We start from the raw sequence: 17,500 nt of genomic DNA, 5'->3' as shown, positions 1-17,500 counted from the left end.
CACTAAGGGCCATTTCCGTAACAATATATATGTGTGTATAATGTGTATATATATATATATATATATATATATATATATATATATATATATATATATATATATATATATATATATATATATATACACACCCACACATACGACGATCAATCGGCTAAATCGCTGTTATTTCATGTTTTAACATCAATTTGATGAAGAATTGAAAGTTTTATTATTATTGTGACGTTGACCGCCTGCGTGTGAAAGTAATGTGGTACAGCTAATCTCTTGGAAATTACCCAAGTGGTTTGGGAACATACATGGAACAAACAAACCAACAGAAACTCGCTTTTATATAATAATTGATAAGCGAGTTTGCTTGCTTGATGCAAGCTCCACCTTTCTCTGCAAGTGGGCACAGAAAGCTCCGCCACATTCCTCACCAATATGGGGTGGGACAAAAGCAAATTTCAGGCAAACGCACATGCACAATCCAAACGTCGCCCCTCTCAGTAAGATGGTACTGAGGATCACTAAAAAAAAATGAAAGTTATACCGGTATTACAAATATGTAAGTTTACCAACCAAGGGTCACATACCCTTATGTTGCCACATGTCCATTGGCTGTGGAAATGGCTCTACTCCACCCTGCTGTTGCCACATAGGCCTACAATTTCTGGGTGTGCAGATCATACATACACTGTAATGGGCATAGTGAGTATAATTGTGTCTACTCACGAGATATGTGGTTATTAGATGCCTGTGTTATGTTTGTGCTTATTATTTAACTATTTTTAATGAAATAAGTATAAATTCATTTAATTAATTGAAAGCTGTAGCTGTAACTTTCTATACTCAGCTGTAGTGTGGGTAAACAGTTTGGATATATCTAAAAATATCCAATTACCTTTCCAAAAAGAGAATCTTGCAGCATCAAACCCCAAATGTCAGTGAATGACAACAGTTGTCCACTTTCTGCCTTGGCTTGCATGTCCTTGGAGTATTCCCACCACTCGTCTTGAGAGAAGGCTGGTGCCTTGGATGCCAGGATCTTACACTTGGCCCGTGACATCTGTGCCTCTAGGCCATGCTCCCCTGACCAGCTGGCATTCTGATATAGTGGCGCCATGCACCTGGCACAGAGCAAGAAAGCATGTAACAGAATCTTAATCAAATTCCATAGCAACACTGAGATGACAACACAACTCAATAAATCATGGTTGCTTTGGGGGAGACAGAGTGCAAAAACGAGATAAGTCCAAATAATTGCCTCCTTTGTGATGCTGCTTCTAACAATATGTACCCAATTTATAATTTCACCACCCCCATTCACCCCCTCCCCATTATATTTACTCTTTAAAAATATAGGCTTGTGAAATTTGAACATGCAGTATGTAAGGGGAAGGGATAGCTGGGAAGGTTATAAATTGAAAAAAAGTTATTATAAGAGAAAGGTAAGGAATAATAATTGGATGAAACGGAGGAAGGGCTGAAAGGAAGAAAGGAAGGAAAAGATGATCTTAAGGAGAATGCACGACACACAAGGAGAGGTGATGGGTTTGGGTGAAGGGGTGCTGAAACAAATTCTGCTTTTTCTTGCATAATTTTATATATTCATATTCCTACATATGTAAGATAAACTCAATGGCCAACCAGGCTGAACAGTTCAATGTCCAACCCACTGAATGGGCTGCCTTAACCAAAATCGAATCAGCTTGTTCTTGACACTTACCCAACTCATCCACCTCGTTTTGTCATAATCCGTCCACAACTGTTTGAGATATCATGCTACATATTGTTTTGATCCATATCTCTCAATGGTGAAGAATCACTTATAAAAATAAAAAAAATTATCTGATCCGAATCGTCAGCAAAATCTAATCAATTCATTCGTGTCACACAGCCAACCTGTCCACTAAGTTTCCTCCGAATCCGTCCAGAACTTTTGAGATATTCTGCTTACAGACAAACAAACAGACTGGGGTGAAAACATAACCTCCGTCCATCGTCGATGGCAGCCCAACCATCATGGCAGAACAAATAACTCTTAATTTATTCCAGTTGTTTTGCAACAACGGTCTGGGTGATCGCTGCCAATATGGTGAAACCATTTGATGTATTGTGTGAAGCAATGGATGTTTCTGCAATTCTTTTAAACTGTTTGTGTCAGGAGAGCTTTGAGGCAACTCATTCAAATGACACTGGTGATGGAGTTGTGTCTCCAATACTCAATTGAAGAGAACATTTCCCATTTTAAATATTTCACTGGGACTCCAGAATAAAATGCCATATGCTAAAGTAAGGAAGAGCAAGATACCCATAGTACGAAATATGGGCAAGATATCACCATGATGTAACATTTCTGGTCCGAGTTAAAAGTCCACTATCCAAAACATCTGATCATCCCCCATCCAAAAACACCATCTCAGATCATCCCCCATCCAAAAACACCATCTCAGATCATCCCCCATCCAAAGCCACCATCTCAGATCATCCCCCATCCAAAACATCTCAGATCATCCCCAACCATTCCCTTGCAAAACCATGATCTTTTTCTCGTCCCCTCAAGCACACCTCCTTCCAAATTTACAGTTTTTCCTTCCTGAGACTTATTTTCTTTCTGTGTCCATATTATCGACCCCATGCATACTCCCCTAACCTCATTAGGCTTCCTCAAGCGCAATAGACCCAGGCCTCGGCATGTGTCCGGTTTCTTATTTCGCTACAACAGCTCATTTCCAGTCATGTGCTGGTGCTCGAGGTTAAAATGGAGTGGTGCTTTTTAAAATTATTATCATTTTCTTTTGTAAAAGCAAAATAAACATCAAATCACATCATTGACGGTGTGCTCTGCTCTATTTTTGTTTTTACTTACATGTAATCTGGTGTTGTATGTGTTTGGATGAGCATGTTTGTGCGCTTCTTGGGCACGAACACTGCTGGTTTCATGTCCAGGTTGGGCGTGGTGAGGAGTTGGTTGTACGAGTGTTGGGATTCTCGTTGGGTGTTGTGCACATGGGAATGTTGTGTTTGGGATTGAGCGTTGTTTTTTTGTATACACTGTTGAGGCTCGTATGAGAGTTAACACACAATGCACAAGGGGGAACATGAGACAAGAGGGGCGGGAGAGGGAAGTAAAAAAAAAGAAGAGTGTGGAACAGAGATATGAGGAGATCTGTGGAAGGGAGAGGGATGGGACGGGGTACACAGGGTAAACAAATGGACACGACAGGGACTTTCAAGAAGGAAAGCAGGAAATTTGAAGGAGGTGGGTTTGGGGTGCATTAGCGGGGGCAGAAAAGATTGTGGTTTTGGATGGGTGAAGATAAGATATGGTGGTGAACTGCTGTTTTGAAGACCTGGAGGGAAGAGTGGGATTGAAGAGAGTGTGGGAGTTTGTTCCAAAGTTGGGGAAAAAGAGGAATGAAAGAGTGAAGGTGAGTGGTGATTCTTTATTTTGGTAGTTTTACCAGAAGGGGCTTGCTGGTGGACCGTGACCGTCCTGCGGAAATATGGGGGGACGTATCTCAGACAGAGTAAGGGGGGAGGGGCGAGACCGAAGAGGAGACAGAAGAAAACAAAAAGACCACTGACTTGCCTACGGTGAGAGATTGAGAGACCCAAAGACTCAGCCTCATCGTGAGAGATACCAATGATACAAAATGCCTTCGTTTCCACAGCATGAAGCTGAGAAAGATTAGAGGTGGGAGCACCAGCACAGAGGAGATAGCAGTACTCCATCAGGTGGTGAACGAAAGCTTTGTATGTGGTCAGGAGCTCAGGTGTGCCAAGGAAGGACTTTGCATGATGATGGATGCCCAATCGGAGACCATCTTTGTCGGCCAGCTTGGAAATGTGGCTTTGCAAGGAAAAATCATAGCAGATAGGGAGACCCAGAAGCTTGAATGAAAGGACTTAAAGAGGATTGTTGAGAAAGTAAATGGGGGGAGTGGGGGTTCCAGACGGTCCTTTCGGAAAGACATTTCAAGACTAAGATTTGTCAGAATTGAAAAAAATATTCCATGTGTTGGACCAGCTTGTGATTTTATCCAGATCTGCAGAGAGTGAAGAGGGTGCTGCGAGCTGATCTGAGGGAAGACAGATGGAACGACAGAGGGTGGATTCATCAGCAAAGAGATAAAGAGGATTTTCCAGAGTCAGAGAGATCATTGATGAAAACCAGAAAAAGAACAGAGCCGAGAACACTGCCTTGAGGAACTCCAACCTGGAAAGGAAGAGGTCAGGTCAGGTCAGGTATGGGAGCATGCGCCAGAGCAGCGCATCGCTGCGTCCACTCTCCGCCGGTACTCCAGGGGCCTCTGTCTGGCCATCCCCCAGGCAGATGGTTGACCCTTCCCATCTCCTTGAGATGCTGATCAACCTGCAGTAACCACGAGGCACGTGGTCGGCCCATTGGCCTCCTCTACTCACAAGCTGACTTGTGTCACATAGTCCGCAGCTGACGCTCACGGACTATGCAAGTAACAAATCTCATTTGAGTCTCTCTCAGCAACCGCTCGTTGGACACAAAGTCTGACGAGCAATAGCCAAGTATTCTCCGAAGATACCTGGTACCAAAGGAATTAAGTCTCCATCTCATATCTTTGGTCAGAGTCCAAGTCTCACATCCATAGAGCAAGACCGGAAGCACCAAGGACCTGAAGACTCGGACTTTCGTCCTCCCGCACAGGTACCGGCAGCACCACACCCCATTATCCAGTGAATCCATGACTCCCCAGGCTCGACCCAGACGTCTGTTGACCTCTGACTCACAGCCAGCAAAGACATGAATATCACTGCCAATCTAAGTGAATCTCTCCACGACTTCAACATCCTCACCACAAACAGGCACAGACAGGACAGCAGCATCCAAGATGTCATTGAAAGCCTGGATCTTAGTTTTGACCCAGGAAACCCGTAATCCCAGTAACTCCGACTCCTCATTCAGCACCTCGAGGTACCCCAAAAGGATATCTAAAGTTTCCGCAAAGATGACTGCATCATCTGCGAAATCAAGGTCAGAGATCTTGACATTCCCAAATGATGCACCGCAGCTTGATCTCTCCGACATCCTCCCGATAATCCAGTCCGTACAAGTGCTGAAAAGTGTGGGGGCCAGGACGCACCCCTGACGAACTCCAGTACCAACTGGAAATAAGTCAGAGGTGGTACCACCACATCTCACAACACTCTCAATACCAGAGTAGAGTTCAGACATCAGATCGATCAGTTTTGGTGGCACCCCACGAAGGCCAAGAACCCTCCAGAGGGCATCCCGATTCACTGAATGGAACGCCTTACAGAGATCAACATCTGCTGCAAGCAGCCCCTGCCAAAACTCTCGTCTGCGTTCGGTGAGGACTCGAACAGTAAGGATACGGTCAATCGTTGACCTCTTTGGTGTAAAGCCTGACTGCTCTGGACGCTGGTACTCAAGCAGATGGTGGCGAACCCTTTCAAGAATTATCCGAACAAAGACCTTGCCCGGAACTAAGAGCAGCGTCACCCCTCGGTAGTTGTACTTTTGGAAATCACCCTTCCCTTTCCCGAGAGGGACAACAAGGCCGCTCCTTCAGTCAGTTGGGATGATGCCTGTGTTCCAGGCAGAGCACAGAACTGCATGCAACGACACAAGTGCAGCATTTCCACCAGCCTTGAGAAGTTCAGCGTGGATGCCACAGATCCCTGGAGCTTTACCCCGTTTCAACCGGTTCACTGCAGCCTGTGTTTCCATGAGCGAAGGTGGACCACAGTTGATTGGAGGGTCAGCAACAGGGATTGTAACACCCCTGACATCCAACTCGACAGCTGGTGGAGCAGCCTGGTACAACCGCTCAAAGTAACCGGCCCACCAGGCCTTCACTTCGGACTCCTCTGTCAAGAGCCTACCACCCTCTGCCCTCAATGCAGTACACTGAGGGATGGGCTTGGATGAACGAAATGCGCGAATTCCCCTGTAAGCAGGCTGTGAATCACTTGACCAGAGGTGATGCTCTACCCCCTCACAGATTCCTCGCACATATAATAGGCCTCCTTGTCCACCCTTCGGCCTAAGTCACATTTGCTCTACGGCGAGGATACGGCAGCCGTACGCCCTCTGAGTTGACAGAAACGTGCGGCGGCCGCAGAGTTTCTGCGGTGGCCTCAGGGTGGCCCTATGCCGTTTGGCTATCTTTTACAGGCCATAGGGGTCGCCGTGGAATTATAATGCGGAGTCATAATTTTTTCATTTCTACGTTCGCCGTAGCAATTCGACAAGCCGAAAAATAAAAACTGGTAAAAAAAAGAAATGAAAATGAAACCACTCGTTCCCGTCCGTCTGGCCGCACGTTCACCTTAGGGCCCCCCTGCGGTCGCCTTGCAGGCACCTTGAGGCTACCTTGCGTCTGCCTTGAAAATTATATGGCCGCCGCAGGGCCCCCTTAATGTCACCGTGCGACATCAAATCAAAGACCGTACGGCAACCCCACATTTTCGGTCTCCACAATTTCGAAATACGCCATGCGGCTCCCCAAAAAATAAAAACATATGTGACTGCTACATTGTGTGACCGTGGAAATACTGCGGCCGCCGTATAATTGCTAGTGGCCGTAGATTTTGGAGACCCCACGGCCGCCGTGGCAAATGTGACAGGCCTTAGCACACGTACAGTTTTACGCCTCAGCTCCCTGAACAGCTCAGCTCTGCCATTCAGCCTGGTCCTGCGACTCGAGTCAATGGTATCCGGTGTCCCTTGAGAGACAAAATTCTTCTTTTCCCTACGTTGACTTCCAAGACATCCACCGGCAACATTAAGGACGGTGGTCTTGAAGGCACTCCACAACTCTTCAGGACCTACCAAAGCATCCAGACCCCCCAACTCTCCACTCAGATTGTTCGCAAACTCCTCAGCTACCCTCTCATCCTTGAGCTTGCCAACATCCAGCATAGGCTGGGATGGGACCATTCTCCTGGATTTAAGGTGCAACTTCAGAGTTGCTACAACAAGCCGGTGGCCAGTATTGAGGAACTGAGCACTCCGGTAGACCCTGCAGTTCTGGATCATCCTCCAGTGACCATCAATGAGGACATAGTCAGTCTCATTTGCCACACTGCCAGCGTTGGAATACAAAGTCCAGTGATGAGCTTGTGGGCGCTGAAACCATGAACCGGCCACCTTAAGTCCATGACTTCTTGCAAAGTCAAGGAACTTATTGCTATTCAGGTTCACAGTTCCAGACCCATGGGGACCAACACACGTCTCATAACCATCCCAATCAGTTCCAGTCGATGCATTGAAAACCCCCAAGACTAGAAGAGTATCTTGCCTGGGGCAATGATCAACCACAGATTTGAGCATGGCATAAAATGCGTCCTTCACTGTGAGATCACTCACCTCAGTCAGAGCATACACCGAGACCAGGGAAACGACACCCAAGGAGTGACGAATCCTTCGTCTCAAAAACCGCTCATTGACCAGTGTTACCTCAATTCCCATTGAAATCAGCTTATTAGACACAGCTACATACAACAACTCCTTGGGCATGGTAACCGTCAGAGTGAGCAGACCAACAGTACCTGTAACCACCTGCCATGATCTCACCACTATCCGGTCTCTAAACCTCAGAAAGTGCTGCAATACCGATGTTCAAACATCGAGCTCAGATGATAACAGAGACAGGTGATCATTCTCTCTTCGGGATGGGACATTCCAGGCACCCACCCGAAGGCACAGTCTCACGTTAATAACCCAAGGAGACCGCCCGTCTGGTGGACGACACCTCAGCACCATCCCAAAACACACGACCGCACTCTGACCCGGGAATGTTACCCCGTGGTTTTCCTCCTTTCATCAAACAGTAGGGGTCCCAAAGGATTTTCCACAATCCCGTCATCGATTGAGCTGCTCTGCGGAGGGCAGCTGCACAAGAGGTACTCCCACGGAGTGGGTTTTCAATTTTCTTTGCGGTTTTCTTGTGTTTTGCAGAGTGAAGGGTTTCACAGAAGCCAGATTGCAAATCCTGCCACCAACCTCTGAAAAAACAAGTCACCCGACTGCAGGAGGATGTCCACAGACACAGTTGGGCATTAAACATTAATGGCCAATGGCTCACAAGGAGCTCCTCCGCCCTTTGACAGGTTTTGTTTTTAATCCTGATGGGTGTCCATGTCATACACCCTCTTCACCAGAAATCCTGGTGGGGGAGACGGTTTAGTCGCCGACAACCCGACCATGAAACAGGTTAGTACAGGTTTACATGACACCTGCAGCAAACCACAGATCTGATCTAGCATCACTTGACAATATCCCAAAAATAATTAACAAATCACTCGATGATCAATGACGTCACGACACTTGATGGATAAATCTGACGGCCAGAAAAGGACGAAAAGGAGAATGAAAAGGTCGATTGCTTTCAAATACAATTCCAAATGGCCTGGAATAATGCTTCCATAATACAGCATATTCTTGTACACTTGTGTCGTGTCTCCACCAGAACTTTGTGCATTGAGACCCCATCCTTGTCGACAATGGCCCAAACTGCATGTTGCCCATTTGTGGAAGCCATAACAAGGACAATCCAGCTTTGGAGCGATTTTTCTGGTTCAGAATCAGTTATTGCACTATCCTAGAATCTAGAGGATAGAGGTTATGCAACCTGAACTCGGTGGAAGACAGGGCAGAGCATACAGGTGAAGCCTGATAGAGGAAGTAACCAACGATTTCACTTCCTCCGTTGCATGGTAATATTGCACATCACCAACACACTATCACTGCACAGCACACACAAAGCACAGCTGCTCTTGGACTGGGAGTGTAGGTTTTCCTTTGACCATTTAAAAATAATAATAATTATACCTCTACCAAACAAATGCCAGAGATTACAAAGTCTAGTTTTTCAGTTGGAAGGTTTTCCACATGAGGGTTTAAAGTAAAGACTCCCAAAATGGTCCTCCATGAAGATGAGATCATCGGCGTCCAAGGTCGGAGAGATGTCAACTTGCTGCAGAGACAAACGGCTGCTGCTATGTTGTTGCCGACTCACTCCAACACAATCGCAGCTCAGCCCCTCACTCCAGCTGCCCGCTCGAGCCGTGTGGCCTTCCATACATGCCCATGTGTGCTGCACTTGAAGATCGATACGACAGAAAATCTCTCTACCAAAGAGATAATCCAAAATGGAGATTTGCTTTCCGTCTTTGTCTCTGAGAGGTTCTCCATCACTTGTCCTCGTGTTTTTTGGTCTTCTGCAGATATGGAGACATCATTGTGGTTGTCAAGACTTCCAATTGAGCAGCTAATGTTGTTGAGTAGCAGCTAATTGAGCAGCTTTCCCACAGAAAGAGGGTCTCATTGGAGAGGAGCTGATTATGTTGCTTTATTTGCTCAGGCTCATAATGTCTGATCTCGATTCTTGTTCACCCCTTAAATAATCCCATGATGATGAGGATGAGGAGGAGGAGGTGGGGAAGAATGGGGGGAAAAAAAAAAGAAGCAACCTGAAGCCCTGGATGGAAGGGTGGGATTGAAGCGCAGTTCAAACTTCAAAGATGTTCCACAAACAGTATAGGAGGAACCAAGGAGTGGAGATTTTTGGAAGTTCCACAAAGAGGGGGTTGCTGGATGAACAGATAGGAGTTGCTGGATTGGAGGGACGACTTTGTGTTACAGATTTGCTGTGGAAGATGCCAATTGTTTTAAGAGCTTTGGCTTCTACAGCATCCAGGAAATATACCAAAGGGCCAAGCACATTGGAGAATGCCCAGTCTGTGGCTGGCTTGGTCACGTACCATGTGGTAAAGTTTCGATTTCCTCTGTTGAACACTTTTCGATGTACGCTCTTAACAAAGTGCAGACATGTCCATTTGTACGTGTCCGATTACCGAACTTGCTTTTTGCTTCACGATCGCGGACTCATAATAATAGTGGTATCATTTGGCAATATGCCTGGTGTTGGCTTAATGGTTAAGGTAGTGGGCTTGGGATCCTAGGGTCCTGAGTTCAAATCCCGCTCAGCTGTTGAATTAACACCAGGTGGGGTTAACTCGGCCTGTCATCCTTCCGAGGTCGGCAAAATGAGTGCCAGCATGCTGGTATACTGTGTCGGAGTGGCGACCCATCCAGGATTGTTCCCAATAGCCAAGGAGACTGCTTCGGCGGCACCAACGCTCTGCAAAGAGTATGGTCCTAATGGATGGATGGATTTGGCAATAATAATAATAACGAACGTTTAATCCCTGCCCTGGACCACGCTCATCTGGGCTTGGTGAAAGGCAAGCAGTATGGCAGGCAGGTATGTTACAATGCAGTGAAGACCAATGAAAATTTGGTCCAATGAACCAACGGGGCCCACTATTAAATAAATGTACAAATATGCACAAATCAAAACATTGTTTCACACAAACAAACTGTAAAATGTCTGATTCAGACAATGTACATAGTGGTTAGACATCTATTCAGGTTCAGTACGTTTTGGTCCTGCACTCACAAAAAGAGAAGCCAAAATGCCAAGTTTTTCACGAACCACCCCGGCAGAGATTGTGAATTATATACCATGCTGAGTGCCACAATGTACCATTTCAAGATAAATGGCTTAGCCTGTGCTACAAGTGAGAGTAATTGGGTGGAACAATACGTCAATATTGCACAGAATGCAACCGCTTTGTGGCACCTAAGGTATCCCATCCTGTAAAATTGCCGAGTTTACGCCTCAAATGCCCAAGGACATTACGTGGAAAGGATGTTGAAAATGTATCTAAATGGCAACCAAGAATCATGACATCAAACTGGCTGAACTGCGAAACACCACATGGTGAAAGGGATATTGTGGAATCATTAGTACCAAGTGGAACCTGAGACGCCAGCGATGTAGCTGATGCAGTCGACAAGGCCGAGGTGCTCCAAGCCCAGCAAGCTTCCATAAAAACCAGTCATGGCTCGTACACCACCTCCTGAACCGAGTACAGCCACCACCGGCACCTGGAGCATTGAGACACAAAGGAGTGAGGAGATATCCACATCATATTTTATTGAACCAATTGGGATCCCAACTTTTGCATTTCTTTTAAAGAAATTAAAAAAAGAATGGATTATTCTGGACAAAGAACAAATACTGCCTGCACAACAAGAGGAGGAAAAGATTGAACAAAATACCTCAAATGGTGGTGGTGTTTTTTCTTTCTGTAAGGACAGCAACAACTTACCTCCTCTTCCCTCAAAGATTCTTGCAAACCAAGAACCTTGCGCATTGCCGTCGAAACCACCGGCCTGCGGTTCTGCAGAAACCGCCGCTCTCCATCGGATAGTGCGAGGCTGAGCCGCAACGAAGGGTCACCCCTGCAAGCGTCCGACATCCAAGATCAAGACTATTCTCTTCATGCCTTTCTTAGTATTCCCACGAACCACGTGACAATCCACATCATTATACCTTTCAAAAGAAATACAGCACATCACAACAGATAAAATGATCAAATGCATGGCAATGTGCACCCTTCCTTACCTTTTATGAAGCTTCAGCTTCAAATCCACTTCCATCTCCTGCGAGTCAAAACAAAATCTGACCTCATTGTCATACAAAAGTACACAATATAATACATTCTGATGTTTTAAAAATCAAATTTCAAGCTGCCATGAAAATGCAGCGTCCAATCCCATTCCAAATGCTGCTCTTAAAAGTCGAAGCACCTTGTGTTCTCCATTCCAGTGGGATAAGGCCGAGGTGCTCCAAGCCCAGTAGGCTTCCATAAAAGCCTGCTGGGCTTTCATGTGGCTCCACTTGAAAAATATTAGTTACGTTAATATTTCTGGCATTATACGTAAATAATAGATGGACCCTAAAGCAACAACAATCTTATCTTTGAACTGCCTAGTCTAGGCTCGATTCTCAATCAGCCTATAAACTGTCAGATAGGTGCTTCACAAGTGTAGCGTTGCATCACAAGGTGCGCCGTCCCTTGGGTGGATGTTAAACTGGGTATCTCATCTGTTAGCATTAGCTGGTGGCCATTAGAGATCGCACGGTGTCCTTCAATGAAGAGTAGGACAATTATCTCTGGCACATTGACCAAAATTACAAATTCCTGCCCAAAAATGTCAGGCCTGGCCAGCCGGTGCTTGAAAGACTTGGACCAAAGTATAAAGCATCCAACTCCACAAGAAGATTGGATTAATCGGGGCCATTATTAAAGTAATAGAAGTAATAGTTGTTGTCAACCTTGTGTTCTCCGAGAGGGATGGCGACCTTAACTTCACGATCAAAAGGCAATGGCGACAGTGCAATCGATCCTTTCCCCAACTCCATTTCAATCTTGTCCACTTCTGAAAGCCATCCTTCCTACAGGAGAATAACAGCCACATCTGATCCACCTTACTTACACACTTTACCTTTTTTCATTTGTACTCAAGGCATGATGAAAGTCAACTGATGCTTTACTGGTTTCATAAAGGCAAGGATCAGAAAATGTCAACAAAAATCAGGTATAACTATAAAGTGAAGTCAATCGTGTGCAATCACAAATCCCCACACTTCCCACCAAAAGCAAAGTTGAAAGATGTATAAAGTTCCCACCAGGAATGACTCAATATAAAATTTTGAGTTAAATTTTTGGATATTTGACATTTTGACCTCGCCCTGGCAGGGAGTGGGGTCAAAATGATACTGGTCTTTGACCTTCTTGTTATGTGTTGATCCTAATTACAAAGTTTAGTGAACTTCTGCACAACTGTTTAGGAGGAGACAGCGCGATGGACGGACAGACAGATAAGACTAACAGAGCTGATTACAAAGTTCCCCCCCCCCCCATTTTTTATTTTTGTAAAGTGTGGGGATAAAGAGAAATTCTGATGGCGAGGGTAGATGACAGATTACTCTTGTGTTCTCCAGCCTGCAGAGATCCACATAATCAGAAAAGAGTGTAAGAAGTTTAACTTAAAGGTGCACAGAATCAGAAAATCATGTTTGGTTTCATGATCAGATATTATGGCTTCACTTAACACTAAATCGTTGATCTTTTCTTGAATAAATATCTTGAAAGGAAGATTTTATTGTTATTCGCTGCCCTTTTATGCTTCATTCAAAAAATATATATATATATATATATATATATATATATATATATATATATATATATATATATATATATATATATATATATATATATATATATATATATGATTCTGTCGACCTTTAACCTCGAGACACAAATCCAATTAACGCAGTTAAATACTCGACTCTAATAAACAGGTCTTGCTTGGCAAGGATTCATAATTATAGTGATCAAAGACTCATGAAGGTGCTCGATTAACATGAAAGTGTAATTACAAGTTTGGTCCCACAAACAAGTTCCACACAGAATGAATCAAACACGAAACTCCAGATTAAGTTCAAGCCAAGGGGCCATCCATTTTATCTACGGTGGATGGGAGGTTAAATGAGAAAATATAAATGGAGAAAACAAAGATGAGAGGAGAATAGGAACGAGAAGGGAGAATAGAAACGAGAAGGGAGAGTGGAGCGGCGTGGGAAGAGTGGGGGAGGGCAGGGATAGGGAGGTGAGAAGAGACTGCAGTGAGGGGGGAGGTGGGGAGTGTGAAAATGAAGGAGGTTAATATTACTGACATTATGCATACATAATAGATGGACCCAAAAATAACAGGCAGCAGACAGACATCGTCCAGTTTGGCAGCTCAAAGATTGAAACAAATCCAATGACTACAACACCTTCTCCACTATACTGACGTTAAGCTAATTGGTCTACGATTCTACAATTGGTCTACGATTCTCCCCCAATCCCTCTAAAATAATGTTGTAAGCCTGGTGTTGGCTTTGTGGTTAGGGAAGCTGGCTTGGGATCTAAGGGTCCTGAGTTTGAGCCCAGTTGGATGCTGAATTAACACCAGGTGGGGTTGACTGAGCCTGTCATCGTTCCGAGATCGGTGAAATGAATACCAGTGTACTGGTAAAGGGGCAAAGCATCACCGGCATAGTTGCGCCCCAACAAAATGATAGCTACCCAGCAGCCAAGCTGCCATATGCAAGAAGAAGAAGAAGAAGAAGAAGAAGAAGAAGAAGAAGAAGAAGAAGAAGAAGAAGAAGAAGAAGAAGAAGAAGAAGAAGAAGAAGAAGAAGAAGAAGAAGAAGAAGAAGAAGAAGAAGAAGAAGAAGAAGAAGAAGAAGAAGAAGAAGAAGAAGAAGAAGAAGAAGAAGAAGAAGAAGAAGAAGAAGAAGAAGAAGAAGAAGAAGAAGAAGAAGAAGAAGAAGAAGAAGAAGAAGAAGAAGAAGAAGAAGAAGAAGAAGAAGAAGAAGAAGAAGAAGAAGAAGAAGAAGAAGAAGAAGAAGAAGAAGAAGAAGAAGAAGAAGAAGAAGAAGAATGTTGTTACATTTGCTCCTCTCCAATCCTCTAACATCAGTCCCAACTCCATTGAGCTAATGAAGATATCAGTTAATATCTCAATTATCTCTTGTGCTTCCCACCTTAACAGTTTTGGATGCATGTTATCTAACCCTGGAGTGCCTTCGCTTTACTTTCCAACTTCTCTCCTTATTTCTTCCTTTCCCATCCATAATTTGTCTCATAGCCCCTTCTCACTTCTGAGATAGATCCTCTCTGCAGGTGGTACATCACCAATCTATTCACATGAACATGTTGAAATAAATTAATCATTTGATTATCCTGCCAACATAAACAAATCTCCCTGTGCTATCTCTCAAAGAGCCTTGACCCGTCTTAACCTGTTATTTCCCCCTAATGTACTTTGAAAAGGCCTTGCTCTTATGTTTGATATTCCTTGCCATATCCACCTCACATCCTGTTTTCACTCTCTCGCATTAATTTCTTGACAAGCCCCAGTTTACTCCGATACTCATGCCAATTTACTTCATCTCCAGTTGATTTATAATCACTTATATGCTTTGTGCTTATCCCTAATGCCATTCTTCACCTGTAAGGGTCAACCAACCCAGTCTCTTTTTGCCTCTTGGTTCAATGCTCACTACAATGTACTAACTCTACACTCTGGACATTTTCTCCTCCTAGATTACCCACTTCTCTCATACCGATTGTCCTCCTGTCGCCAAGCCCAATCCATAGCACATAACTATCTCTTCATCCCTTCAAAACCTGCTCGACTAAAATCCCATTGCTTTACTCGACGAACGGAAGCCTTGCTCGCATGATGTTGTGGTTCGTTGTTGCAAAATGCTAATCTTCTTACACTCTCTTCACCATACACAGATGGTTGCCCAAAAACATGTCAACTCTGGCCTCTGCATTGTAGACTTATCTGTAGACAAGTTTGAACAGCAATCCTTGACGAAATCGAGAAATCACTCCTCTGCTATACCCTTCCCATTCTTCTGTACCTGAACCTAATCTATACGAGACAAATTAAAATCCCTAATGAAACGAGAGAGTTCATAGAACACTTTACCCCAAGCTGTCTTGAGAAACAAAGACATGGACGGGGTCTACGAGCGGCAAATTTTATTGGTCGAGGTGACGTAAAATGCTGTACTATTTTGTCCAAGTCCTGCTAAACGGAAGGGTTTTGAAAGTGCCAAAAAGGTGATTTATGTTCTGCAGTGTTCAAATGTATAATTAAATTGAAATAAAATATAGATTTTAGAGTTTGTAGAAAAATAATTCAGAAGTTACCGCAGTTCATGCAGCGTCTTATACATCATCTTATTTAGCATGTTACATTAGTTATTCGTGCCTGTTGTTTGTGTCCTTTATGACATCCTTATAAACGCTAAGTTTCCTGTTTGGTCTGATTTTCAATTTTGTTTGACTGCCAGACAGGAGTGAGATACTATTTTACTCTATCTGCCTGTCTGTGCAAGCATGATCAAATTAAAAAATTCAGAATGGATTCAGAACCAAAGTATACTGTAAAAACTACAGGTTTGTTTTCCGATTCGTGTTCAAAATATAGCATTCAAGTTGTTCCTTGATCATAAACTGATGTTTGTGGACAGACATACAGACAGACAGAGTTAACCAATTGCTTAACCCCACTTTCCACTTCACACGCATGGAGTAATTACAATCCTAGATTATTCCCCTATACCTGGAACTCATCTATCCTGGGCAAATTAAAATTCCCCATTATCATTAACTAACCTTTCCCTTTTGAGGTGCATTTCTAATTTTCTCTGGGAGTTTTCTGTCCTACTCTTCCCTCATTCCAAGAGCCCTGTAACAGCATCCTAGGTATACCCTACTATTCCTCCTTCCCCCTAACTCTAACCACATAGAATGTTCCACCTCGGTTGCTCACCTGATATACCAATAATCTCCTCCTACTGATTCAATACTGTCCTTTACCCAGATTACTGTTCCTCCTCCCATTTTCTCTTTCCTGTCATCCTATAACCTCCAAATCATGTTTGATAATCACTCAACGCATCAAACCAGGTTTCAATTACTGCAACTATATCACAGTCCTGACAACACACGATACTTTTGAGCTCTTCCATCTGATAATGAAAGGTCTTGGCATTGGTTTGGAATATTGTTTTAGCTCCATTGGTGTCATTTTCTCTCTCGCCTGCTCCAACCAATTGTGCTCTTACGTGTTGTTGCTTTCTTTGTAGCTTTTCCTCCATCCTCGAAGCGAAAAAAGTCCCAATTCCCTCCTGCAAACATTACATTCTGCCAATTTTTATGAAAACAATAATTTTGCCCCCAGAATAGCTTCCCACAGTTTCCTAAATGTAAAACATTGCTGCAAGCACAATCTATATATAATGGAGGAAATGCATGTACATATTTATGTGTGTATGTACTGTATGTATGTATGTATTGATGTGTGTATGGACTATATGTATGTATTTATGTGTGTATGTACTGTATGTATGTATGTATTGATGTGTGTATGGACTATATGTATGTATTTATGTGTGTGTATGAACTGTATGTATGTATTTATGTGTGTATGTACTGTATATATGTATGTATTGATGTGTTTATGTACTATATGTATGTATTTATGTGTGTATGTATGTGTGTATGTACTGTAAGTATGTACTTATGTATGTATATACTGTATGTATGTACATATGTGTGTATATACTGTATGTATGTGTTTATGTGTGTATGTACTGTATGTATGTACATATGTGTGTATGAAGTGTACGTATTTATTTATGTGTTATGTACTATATGTATGTATGTACTGTATGTATGTATTTATGTGTGTATATACTGTATGTATGTACATATGTGTGTATATACTGTATGTATGTTTATGTGTGTATGTACTGTATGTATGTACATATGTGTGTATGAACTGTACGTATTTATTTATGTGTTATGTACTATATGTATGTATGTACTGTATGTATGTATTTATGTGGGTATATACTGTATGTATGTACATATGTGTGTATATACTGTATGTATGTGTTTATGTGTGTATGTACTGTATGTATGTACATATGTGTGTATGAACTGTACGTATTTATTTATGTGTTATGCACTATATGTATGTATGTACTGTATGTATGTATTTATGTGTGTATATACTGTATGTATGTATTTATGT

At 43.3% G+C, this 17,500-nt stretch overlaps 1 protein-coding gene across 11 annotated transcripts in view; it reads right to left on the bottom strand.

Moving 5' to 3' along the window:
* The window catches only part of PLA2G4F (phospholipase A2 group IVF), a 236,579-nt gene that overhangs the window by 57,900 nt on the left and 161,179 nt on the right, over positions 1-17,500 (bottom strand). For all 11 annotated transcript variants that reach the window (XR_015055403.1, XM_085870902.1, XM_085870959.1 and 8 more), the window contains 5 exons: positions 12,171-12,290; positions 11,457-11,494; positions 11,161-11,293; positions 10,800-10,936; positions 884-1,109 (listed from right to left, as the gene is read on the bottom strand). Coding sequence is in view for 10 of the 11 variants with exons in the window: in XM_085870902.1 (XP_085727028.1) it covers positions 884-1,109; positions 10,800-10,936; positions 11,161-11,293; positions 11,457-11,494; positions 12,171-12,290 (654 nt within the window). In the remaining variant the exon portion in view is untranslated. The remainder of the gene's footprint in view (positions 1-883; positions 1,110-10,799; positions 10,937-11,160; positions 11,294-11,456; positions 11,495-12,170; positions 12,291-17,500) is intronic.

The sequence above is a fragment of the Eptatretus burgeri genome, chromosome 1 (genome assembly GCF_056783735.1).
Source record: "Eptatretus burgeri isolate ZD-2024b chromosome 1, Ebu_testis_v1, whole genome shotgun sequence".
In the NCBI taxonomy this organism is placed as follows: domain Eukaryota; kingdom Metazoa; phylum Chordata; class Myxini; order Myxiniformes; family Myxinidae; genus Eptatretus; species Eptatretus burgeri.
The sequence above is the reverse complement of the archived record's forward strand: the minus strand, read 5'-3'. Positions and strand labels throughout refer to the sequence as shown.